This window comes from Fulmarus glacialis, unplaced genomic scaffold, assembly GCF_000690835.1.
Source record: "Fulmarus glacialis isolate BGI_N327 unplaced genomic scaffold, ASM69083v1 scaffold32500, whole genome shotgun sequence".
NCBI classification, from domain to species: domain Eukaryota; kingdom Metazoa; phylum Chordata; class Aves; order Procellariiformes; family Procellariidae; genus Fulmarus; species Fulmarus glacialis.
This window is the reverse complement of record NW_009190132.1, coordinates 499-12,303: the sequence shown is the minus strand read 5'-3', so window position 1 is coordinate 12,303 and position 11,805 is coordinate 499. Positions and strand designations below refer to the sequence as shown.

The 11,805-nt window shown below is 38.2% G+C and overlaps 1 protein-coding gene across 2 annotated transcripts; it reads right to left on the bottom strand.

Moving 5' to 3' along the window:
- Positions 1 to 1,423: 1,423 nt before the first annotated feature.
- On the bottom strand, positions 1,424 to 8,885 carry MED6 (mediator complex subunit 6). Of its 2 annotated transcripts, none has more exons than XM_009584621.1 (7): positions 8,718 to 8,879; positions 7,598 to 7,689; positions 4,755 to 4,837; positions 3,923 to 4,031; positions 3,345 to 3,460; positions 2,552 to 2,579; positions 1,424 to 1,939 (listed from the first exon to the last, which is right to left on the bottom strand). In XM_009584621.1, exons 1-7 carry the CDS (start codon positions 8,744 to 8,746, stop codon positions 1,809 to 1,811), a joined length of 588 nt encoding a protein of 195 aa, XP_009582916.1. In that variant the 5' UTR covers positions 8,747 to 8,879; the 3' UTR covers positions 1,424 to 1,808. The 2 variants fall into 2 exon arrangements, with proteins under 2 accessions (XP_009582916.1, XP_009582924.1); XM_009584629.1 differs by having other exon boundaries at positions 1,489 to 1,939; positions 7,598 to 7,685; positions 8,718 to 8,885.
- Positions 8,886 to 11,805: the final 2,920 nt, after the last annotated feature.

Genomic DNA, 11,805 nt, shown 5'->3' with positions numbered 1-11,805 from the left:
CTGCAGAGGAATTCAGCTCCTTTAATGGCCACTTCCAAGGACTTTATTCTGAACATCAAAAATCCAGCAAGGACTCTTGAGGTTCCTCACCACTCAGGCCTCATTTCTGGAGATGCCCCTTTCCATCATGGGGGTGGATGAGATAACGGCTTCGGTGCTTCTTGAGCTCCTTGCTTTCAGAGGAATTTCTTTAATACAAGAAAGAATCAAACCCCTTTTGTTCTAAGTGTATTCACACTACCTTGTAATTATTCAATGCTGAATAATTAGTTCTGTCTTGTTTTGAGCATCCCAGAATAACTGCTTTCTATATCTTCACTTGATTTAAGAGTTCATACTAGCTTATTATCTATCTACTTCTATCAACATTTGGAAAAATAGCTGTTCAAACTTGACCCACATGGTATGAAATAAAGCCAATACACACTTAAGTACACTGATATATGAATTTTAGGTCTGTATCTGCATCAACAGCAAACAGCTATTGGCTTATCTACATCTGTAATGTCACAGCTTTGGATTACAGGACAAAAACTACATGGGTCTTTCCATCATTCAGTAGCTACCCAGAGCTCTTTATTAGTTACTGAAACAGAAAGAGAATCTCTTACAACCTCAAAACAAATTTGACACAGCTATCTAAGCATATCTTAGTCTTCCTATCTACGTTTTATTTGCTATGTACAGACCTTTTTCTTGCTTACTACAGTTTACTATAAGAAAGCAGGTAACAGTTGTGAAAAGCAAGCTATTTCAAGGACTGCTCCATTACTTCAATGAAAAAACAAAACCAAACCAATAGTCATTTCTTTGCAATGGATGACTTCTAGTTTTTTTGGGGGGGGGGGGGAAGAGGTTTGTATAAGCAACATGCTTAAATAGCGAAGTGTATAGCTGTCAGTGATGTTCCTCTTCCACTGCCCTACCTCCTCAGGTCTAAAAGGCAGATGACTAATCAAGGTGATCAGGTGCAGCAAGAAAGTGCTAGAAGCGCAGAGGAAGACATGTAATTGATACATTTGAGTTACAGTGAAAAAAGGAGAAATACAAACAGCTTCACTGAGTGTGCAACAGCAATATATTTTAGCCTGGTTTATGTCATCATAAATCTCTCTCGCAGAACACTAGCTTTTATAATAAAAGACCAGCTTAGCCATTAAGTAAAATGACTGCCTAAGAACATTCAGAGACTGACAGCAATTTGACATCTAATTACATGGATTTCATCCTCCAGTTATCAAATCTTTTATCTGTATCCCAAGCATACTAAAGGCACAGCAATTTATAGCAGGCAGCTTAAATCCTTTAGTTGAACTTTTCTTCCTCAAAATAGCACACAATATATTCCGATATCCAAGGAAAAAAATGCTGCCAGCACATATGGCATATCTGCTACTAACAAAGTAAGCACTTAAGAAAGGCATTCCAGCAGCCAGGAGTTTTATTTGCCAAGAATTTGGACTTTTTTTTTTTTAATATATCAAAGTTTTTCTTTTTACATAGGAAACAAGGACACAAGGGATGCAAGAGTTTGTAAAGATTTCAGGAGGCTGCAAAATATGTCCATGTAAAAACCATTCTCAGAAGCCAACATTCAAAATAAGATGAAGACTGAAAATACCTTCTTCGAGGCAGCTCACATCCTGACATTAACATTCGTGTGACAGGTTTCTACAGAAAAAGCTGTTACAGGGACTTCAGTCCCCGAATCGTCAGTCTCAGTTGAAGAGCTTAAATATAAAGAAAGGGGAGCAAGAATCTCCTGTTTTCCAGGTGATGACTAATCCAGATGTGTAACAAAACTCCCTTCACTGGAGTCTCATCCGTTTTTCAGGTGGTCCTTTAGCACCAGAACTCTGCTGAGCATTCTTTACAGTCTCTTTTTCCTCTGGCTTGACAGTTTCAGGGGCTGGTTCTGGTTCCTTCTTGATTTGATCCACTTCAGAAGTAACAGCAAAAGAAAGTTAAGCCTCCAATTTTTATTCCTAAAATACTGTTCAGAATACTTAGAAAATATTGTTGATGCCAAAGGGGCAAAATTAATTTCAAAGGTATAACAATAAGCAAGGACTAAATTCATACCTATACGGGTAAAAAAGTGGAATAGATTGAAGAGATACAGTTCATGATTTTCCTTTTTGAGGTTGCTTACGATCAACTCAAAGCCTTCATGTGCTTTCTTGAGCTTGTAGCACCATGCAAAATCACTAAGATGCTGGACTGACCAAACTATTCCCTCGTTCACCCTTTTACCCGCCTTCTGCTTTCAAAGACCATTTCCTGCAATTGGACCTTCAGGCAATACAGTTTTACAGACAGAAAGGGCAGGAGTAGAATACACTTTTTTTTTCAATTCCACTCTGGCTGTCACAGAGAACTCTTACCTAGTACTTTGCACAATTAGGCAATACCACAATTCCTAACTACCTCAGTAGCAGCAGCAAGGAGCTTATATGGCAACTGGAAGAGTTGCCTATAGAGCAACTCTTGAGAGCAGTTGCGCTATATAGAGCCTTTTTTTTTAAGTTTTGTGAGAATATTAGAGTTTTACCTGGGATAGGCTTTTCTCCAGGCTTTTGCTGTGGGGGAGGAAGAAAAAAAAATAAAACAACACATCAGTGGAACCAAAGTCATATTTCTTAACCCTTCCCACTATTCACTTAGGAATATAAACCAAGCAATGCTCCCTTACACATAACAGGTGAGGGTAGAAGGGATCACTAAATACACTTTAAACAAAATCTAATTAACATTTTATAACATTCAGCTTTTCCTCTGACAACTGAAAAGCACTAAAGCAAAAAATATGCAGTTAGCCAGTCTTTCCCACATCTGAGGAGTTTACAGCATCTCACAAAACTGTTTACAGTATTTCCTTTGCTCCCAAGCAGAAGACCTGGTGGAACAAATGGCTACTAGAGACAATCAGAGGTAATCACAACAACTTCACAGAATGTCAAGAATTTCCACACTAATTAACAAGCCTCCAGAACAATGGAGTAACTGAAACAAAATAGCTGTGGTGGCTTGATTGAGCTTACAAAGCAGGAAACTGGAAGCAGCAGCAAAATCTGATAGCCGACAAGAACAGACCCTCTGTGATTAGATAAGGAATTTGTATAATAAAATTCACCCTCATAGTTTTGCCAAGGTCTTAATGACTCTTGCAATTACAAAGGGGAATTCCTACATTCCAATCAGAGCCTTCCATTTCAAATTTATTACCTAACCCATGTTACCATTGCAGAAAGCACACAAAATTCCCATTCAGTTTCAGCTGTTCAAGTACTTACAACTGCCTTAAGTTCTAAGTAAGTTACAGTAATGGCTTATAAGTGTCATACCTGAACAAATCTGGGTGGAAACTTTTGTCTTAGGTCTAAAAGCAAAGCATCTACCCGTTGCCTTTGGAAAATAGAACTTGGTTCTTCTTTCTTCTTGGCTTTTGGTTTAGCTTTCTCTGCAAGTCACAGAAATGTAAAAGGAAGCTGTATTCAAAGTTCTGTTCTCTTAGCAGCTCTTTGTTGTACGACAAGCTGGTATTCATCTCTCCTCTAAACTTCACCTACATTTTCCCTTTGACATCAGTTATTTTTTTTGTGGAAGACAGATTAAAGACAATTCTTACCTCCTGACAAACTCGTTTGGCTTCTGAAAAGGTACTTTGGTGTCCAGTGGGTTGAAGAGTTGCCCACTTTGTTGACACATGGCTCACCATTTTCATTTCCCACCCATGCCTTGATGTTCATCCCCACCAACACAGAAGAGCAAGATTCCTTCCACCTGATCGGGAACACTAACTTACCCTTCTGACAGAAAGACACTTAACCTCATCTCTACACCATCACTGTGCATTACCTCAAGCTTTTCCCCACATAACCTCCCCTCTCCCAAAGTACACAGGAGCAACTAGGAATCATACCTCGTTCTTCTTGATCTTTGAAATGCCACCAGTAGCCCTTGGATGGGTGATAGCGACAGTAGGACATAGCTTCTTCAAAAGCAGACTGAATTCCATGCACTGCAGTCAGCTTTCAGAACAAGAACATAAGGCAGTGTTCAGAATTTAAGGAGAAAACACAGTATAAATTTTCGAAAGCAAAAATTTTTGCTTTCAAATTTTTGAAAGCAGGGATTTTGAAGTTAGTATTCTATATTAATTTTTGTTCTGGGAAGGGAACTTGGGACATCCAGTTTTGGACCAAGAATGTAATCTCTTTAACAGACCTTTTATGAAGTGCTTTTCTAAACTGACAGAGAAAAACTCGCAAAACTAGTAGTTTACTAGAACAGAAGAAATAAAAATAAAACCCGATTATCCGATTTAAAAAGAAATACCACATTAAGTTAAAAACATAAGCCTCATTTAGAGACAAATATTACATTACTTTAACATTCCAAAGCAAGCTTCACTGAATATGTGTTTAATTGCTATTTCATATGTATTTGTCATTCAATTTTTCCTTTGATTATTCGAACCTCATGTTGTTCCGGCAATTGTGTAGCTTCAGTTATTCTGATTGTTCATCCTTAAACAATGTCTCCTACTTTTTCGACCATATTGCACTCTCCCAGGATCTTTCATTTCCATGTGGGATGCACACCATATTCATCAGTGGGGTTTGTTTTAAGTTACTGTATATTACACAAGATCTTTCCTCAAAAGAGTGAAGGAGGGATTGAAACAGCCTGAGGAATAACCAAAAGTAAAAGCAGATACAAACTGGTATACATCAAATGCACAGAACACTTACAACTCTGGAGTTAATGACAGACCCTAAGTCAGGTGCCTGATAAATCACTCCAGCAATAATATAGTAGTCGGCCAATGGAATAACTGTGAGGAGGAAAAAAAACAAAAAGCAGGATCAGTTTAAAGCTCTGGCTGAAGACTGTGTATTTGTTGCTGAATTTCAGTAGTAACTGAAATTAGAAAGCAGAAATCGCAAAATTCATCTCATCACCAAATTTTCTCTTTTTTACTTTTTCCTTCAAGGTGCTTTATTTGCACCCTAGCCACAGACTGATAAGGGGAAAAAAATCAAGGTCTACTTTGCAGATAGAAAAACATCAGCTTTAAGTCCTGTCCTACTGCAAACAAATAATTGACCTCACAAGAGTTGGGGTTTTCAGAGCTACACAAGAGGAGTCAAGTGAACTGCACTGGAAGTACCTCCACTTGCCTTTGCTACCGGTAGAAACCCACAATAACATAAGATCTCATTCTTCTGGCCTCAGCTTTCTTCAACTTGTACAGCCCTCTTAGCTAGATTTCCCAGACCCAATGGCAGCTAAGCACACACAGAATATGCCTTTCTAAATTAATAACATTCTGCCAAAAAAAGACGACCTTCCAAAGGCATTTGCTAAATCAGATGACCCATCAAAAATTCTAGTTCATTAGAGCTGCAGTGCAGAGTAATATCACAATTGCCTCCGTAATCCTCTGCCAAACATTCTTCAGTTGAGAAACTACAGCGATGCTATCAGCTTCACATTCCTAGGGATCTTACCTGCACACACATTTGTTCCAGTTCCTCCATCTGCATTAACACATTCTGTCTCAACCTTTTTACTCACAGGACCCAATTCATCCAGTACTTGCATTTTATGAAGCTTGGACACCTGCCTAAATTAACAGACCAAGACAGCTGGGTGCATATTACAGCCAGTACCCACTTCTCAACAGAAAGAGGATTCTCAGCATTTCCTTAGAAGTGGAGCAAGACACAGAACAGCAGCTTTACTGTCTCACAGCTGTTTCAGAGCAGCCTACTTTCCTAGACAGGTAACTCTGCCTAATCATTGGATCTAAAGATTTTTCCAAAGCCACTTCAAACAGGCAAAAACTTGGCTTAAAGAATTTAAAATATAAATATATTTAAAAAAAAAAACACACAGAAGTCGTAAGACAGGCCTGCACCAGTTCTACCTGAGTACTCAACACTTGCTGTGAACTCATTAAATTTTAGTTTTCCATCCCCATTCTTGTGTCTCAAACACACTAATATTTGTACCATGATAAAATGAAACACACGGGTAACATTTGAGCTAGGGAACTAAGTGACTCAAGCAAGGTACCTAGCACAAACTGTACAGTCACAATGGGAAAAATGTTAATAAACAAGTCCCAGTTAAGTTCCACCAAACACACATTTGCATTACAGCAAAAGTCTGAACACACACACACACACGCATATCGTGGAAGCCCCAACTCTACTCTTGATTTAAAAAGTGTCAAAACAGGAAATTAAGGGCTGCATAATATTTCCATACTCACCTTTTGAAAGCTAGATTCAAAACCTTTAATAAAGAAACAACTCGAAAACCTGTTAAAAGGAGGTATCATATACGTTCTTTTTCAATATGAAACTGCAATATAGAGAGGCCATTACCTGATATAAGCAAATAAGAAGCATTGCTAGACAAGGCAAAATCCTGCACAAGACCAAAATGCATATGCAGAGCCTAAGTCACTAAAAAAAAAGTTAAGAAATAACAAGCATTAACCCTGCCTTTCTTTTCTGTAAAGCTTACTCTGAAATAATCAGATTATTTTACATATACACGCAGTAAACACAGAAGACAGTCCAATAACTATTGAAATGCGGTTACTTTTTTAATGAATCACACACACGCAAATAAATTTAAGGTTAAAAAGGAATAATGAAGCCAGTTGCATGCAACTGGGAAAAAAAAGCTCAGGTATTTAATTTAAAACTTGGCAAAGTCATCAGTAACACTGTAAGAAGGAGTGGTGCTGTTGTCACAAGATTCCCTCACGATTCCAAAATACTCAGTTCTCAGAGGAATAACCAAAACAACATGTATTTGCAGTATCTCATGGTCATTCTTCACATGGGTCGTTGTCTTCTACTGACAAGATCCTACTCAGCAGTATAACCAATCCACAGTTGGAAGGTGGAAATAGCGCAAAATAAGAGAGTGATGTGACACAAAGAGAAGCATGAATTAGCAAAATAAATACATAAATCACATACTAGCCACTCCAGATGATTATCAGCCCCAAGCAAGGATATCGTTAGCCTTATATTCAAATAATTAAAATGAAAACTCTTGCATAGCCTAACAGATAAATACAACATGGCATAAATGCTATTATCAATTTCCCATGGCAAAATATACCACAGAGCAGCACTTTCTCACTGCACTCTGCAAAATAAATACATAAATCACATACTAGCCACTCCAGATGATTATCAGCCCCAAGCAAGGATATCGTTAGCCTTATATTCAAATAATTAAAATGAAAACTCTTGCATAGCCTAACAGATAAATACAACATGGCATAAATGCTATTATCAATTTCCCATGGCAAAATATACCACAGAGCAGCACTTTCTCACTGCACTCTTCACATTTCACCACAAGATGGCAATCCCTGCTATTAGCACACTAGAGGTCACTCTGCTAGACAAAATATCTCCATCCCACCACAAAGTTTCATACCCTTTTATTTAGATTTAAGATAACGACAGAAAAGGAGAACCAGAAGTGCTTAAACACAAATTAGAAACAGATAAAAGCGACTAACTGATCGGCCTTCTCAACAGTGACAAGAACTGCGTGACCTTACCTTGTGTTGGAGATTGCCTTTGCTGCTTCCGGATAATGAAGAGAATGGGCTCTTGAGCATGAAGAAGGATGTACTCCACCCCAACCATCTGGCTGAAAAAGAAGTAACCAGAATAAATATCTTCCTCAAAGTAAGATCCGTAGGATGTGAAGAGCTACCAAATGGCCTGGCAGTAAAGGGATGAAGTTCTGATGCTTTGAAGCTCTTCTCTATAATGTGCAGTAAATAAAGGCATAGGATTTCCTGAGCTAGCTATCAAAACCTAGCTGCATGTACAAAGGGAGTTACAACAATCTGACACAACATCTAAGTAGAACACGTTAGCAAACAAATAAATAGCAAGAAAGACAACACAATCTATCATCATGGAGATGTCATTTAAACGCAGAAACAAAGGACCAGCGTATGATGTGACCATCTGTGTGTCTGATGTGAAAGCCCCTCCACAACCACATCCGAGCACAAGTGACTTCACCCAATGAACTTTTAGCTCAGCTTGCACACTCCCTATCATATTGTGGAGTCTTTAAATAGTTCTCAAATACCTCACTTGTGCTCAGTGTAGCAGATGGGGAACTGCAAAGAAAGTTAACTTGCGCATACTGCAATCTCATTACACAACCATCTGTGATCAGTTTATTTACAACACTCACTACTTTTATTATCCATACTAAAAAGCCATCTCTTTGGAGAAATTATGTACTAATTATGGCACATAGCCAGCGGGATATGGAAACACAAACTAAGAATTCTAAGTATCCCCTAACATAAACCCTACTCACCATAGAAAAACATTTAACTACATTACCATTACTCAGGTTCTGTTGAGTCGGGAAGATGAGAGAAGACAGCTTCTCTAACTCAGAGAAATATCTAAAAGGTGATTTACTGGTATCTCAGGATATATATAGAATCCTTCATGCTTAACACCTCCTTGAAATGGCTTAAGAGGAAGTAAAAGACATCCAAACACAAAAAAAGCTGGGCTTCCTGGCAAGCGGTGGGACTAAAAAGCACAGAACCGAAGGAGGTTTCCAGCATGCTTTCATTCAACCATCAAAACCTCTGGATGGAGGGACAAAGGACACTGCACAGGAAGCAGTTCCAAATTACAACTTACTTCAAATGGTCCAAGGTCATCCGCTGCATTTTGACGACTTCATTGTTACATGTTCGGTCATAGAATGGGTTACTTCGCTCTGAGAAATAGTCCAACACACTCCCATTGTTTAATATTGGAATCCAGGAGCTGTCAACCCAGGAAATTCCCAAGAGATTATCTGAGAAGAGAAATCTCCACTGAGTACCAAAGCAGCCAGAAACACTACAAATACCTCCAAGAGTAAACTGCCATCAGTCAATGATTATTGGAGGGTAAGGAGGCGGAACACAGCCTCACGCAAACCAGTTCTAATTAAAAATGTGTTTCACAGAATTGAAATAATAATTTATATCCTCTAACCTTCTGCAGTTCTGTAGTAGGTACACAATAGAAATACAGTCTTATTATTGCACTTTTCTTTCCCTGACCACTAGCTGCTGGCACACCTTTATGTCTCAAGAATGTGAGGAGGGTCTGTGTGCACATGTGTGCGCGCTCTGTTGGTGGGAGTTAATTAGCTCTGATACCGTATATAATATTATCATACTACATCTACTCAGTAGTATAGTACTATATACAGTTTATTTTATGAACCACAGCATCAGCTGAGTAGAAAGACAATCCAAACTATGGTTCCTTTTGAAAGCTAGGTCTTTGGTAAGTAAGTTGAATTTACTAAACTAAGTTAGGATCAGTTAGAGGGGAAGTGGGGGGGAAAGTGATACACCCCACACTAAATCTGAGCCTGCTCATGTTTAAAACAGTTTAATTCTCACAAAAATAGTTTCCAAGCTGTAAACTATGATACTGAAAATAGGTAAAACACTGCAGAGATCTATTAATTAAGTCAAGAGTTTTCTTTTGCTAAAGCCAACGAGTAAACTACTGAGTGAAACAAAATAGTGGCATTGTTAACATTTCTAAGGCGTATCTGTATGATACCATAGCAGCTGACACTGTTGTGTTTCAAAGATTATTATTTTTGATGTGGGTGAAATCTGTAACAAACAAAAAAACCCGAAACGGCAGACACAAAGATGCTATCTTTGGGCAGATGTTTCCCAGTTGTCTTGAACAACAGATTCTATTCCTGACTCTACAATTAATCCGCCAAATTGCCTGCAGCAATTCCTTATTCCATAACTCAAGTGGATATTACAGAAATCTAACTACAGAGTATTAACAATTACATAAAATTGCAAACTTTTAAAATGAAATATACTCTACAACCTGCAAATCATTATATGCCAGATAAGTTCCTACAGATTTGGGAACATTTTAATTAAAATCCCTGGATTTTATCATCACACTGCAGCAAAATGACATTCCTCAAGCAGACCAAAGAAACCAGTGTCAACAATTGGTTCCACAGTCAACAAATACGCTAATGTCAAATATCCACGAGGCACCTTGAAAAGCACCCTGAAATTCATCCATTTTGAATTGCAGCAGCAGCAAATAGAATTCCCAAGACATGAGAAAGCAGGAAACAAAGGCATGCATTGATTAGAATTAAAAAACATAAGTGATGAGAAGTCATTGAAGATTGAACGAAGAACTGAAATTCTCACAGGAACCGTTCCCTTACGTTCACGCATTATATACATACCCAGAACTGCCACTTATCATTCCACTGTGAATATTTTACTTTTGCGACAACTCTGCATGCTCAAGGATGACTGGATCAGTTCCAAAAATGTCAGCTCATATACTATTAGCAGCTTCTCTGAGGAACAGTTAATAAAGTAACACTAGCTGCCCAGCAAACGAGGAAAAATGCAGCATAAATAGTCATGCGTAAATCATTTTGCCTCGTTAATCTCAGAACTGCCAGCCTCTCTTTCATAGAATGGGGGAAAAAACCAAAAGTCTAGAGGCATTCATGTTATTTCACATACATTATTCTCTCTCCTCACTATAAAAGAGGAAGTCTCAGAAACACAGCACTAAGATCCATTATTAAGCACTTAAGTTCTGGTAGCACTGATTATCCTAAATGCCTTTCAAACCAAAAGACAAGCTTTCCTTCCCTGCAAAACCAAAATCTTATGTGCTTGCATTTTTGCCATAATAAATTCTCATATTACATTTCACATACAAACTTTTCTTGCTTGTATGACTAACAATAACTACATTTCTCAAGAGGAATGTCAGGCAATCCATATATATATAGCTATAATGCTGTATATAGACTGATAAATGTATCGTAAAACGGAATATAAAGTTGGGCTTGGAGGCTCAATTATCCATAGCTGCTTAGTGCCAATATTTATAATTGCCTCTAGAATTAGCAAGATTGTTCTCTTAAACTATTTTTGGAAAAAAGGGGAGGAAGAACAAAACCAACCATGAACCTGACATGCCTGTCATTCCCACTAAGAAGGGAGCACTTCTGTTTATTTTGGGTATGAGAAAGAAAGGACAGTGTTCCTGCTTCTCTGTTCCTTTCCAAAACAGGACATCTTGTTCAAAGCATTTTTTGTGGAATTTGCATCACAGATGCAAATGTAAAGTGCTTGTGACAATACTGCCAATTTGCCATGAATGTCAGGACAATTTCGGAGACAAGCCAGCAAACCATGGCAAAAAATAAGAGGAGAGCAATTCACACAATGTGCTGTACCTGGCCTTACAGATGGATAGCCCAACACCAGGCTTTGACAAACTGAGAGGAACTGTAAAATAGTTTGATAGCTTAAAAATAGAAGTATGCTTCAAATCCAACCTAATATATTGAACCATATTAAATACAAGACTTCGAGGGAGCTTAAATGATCTGGATTAAGGCAGAAGGTTCTCACACCAGCTAATAATTTACTATAGCACTCCTGCCATTAATTGTCCACATAGTTCCTTGCTGCAATCTGAAACAAAGCAGCCAGAAAAGCAGTCAGGACGGCAGACATCATTAAGTAAGAATTTGGAGAAAAAAAAAAAAAAAAAAAAAAAAAGGAGAAAACGTCTGTGGCATTATCAAAATTAATCCCTCACAAGCTCTCCCTAAATATCTCCTCTTGGTCATTCCCTGAGACTCCACTACACAAGCTTTTGGTGTGATTCCATTCACACACTCTTATGGAGAAAAATAATTTCCTTTCTCATGCCC

Excerpts from the sequence above, each read along its gene's own strand:
- MED6 (XM_009584621.1), bottom strand. The coding sequence starts at position 8,746 with ATGCAGCGGATGACCTTGGACCATTTGAA. Across the intron at positions 4,838-7,597 it reads AAGGCAATCTCCAACACAAG|TTATTCCATTGGCCGACTAC; the intron begins GTAAGGTCACGC and ends TCCTCCTCACAG. Across the intron at positions 1,940-2,551 it reads TGGAGAAAAGCCTATCCCAG|TGGATCAAATCAAGAAGGAA; the intron begins GTAAAACTCTAA and ends TTACTTCTGAAG.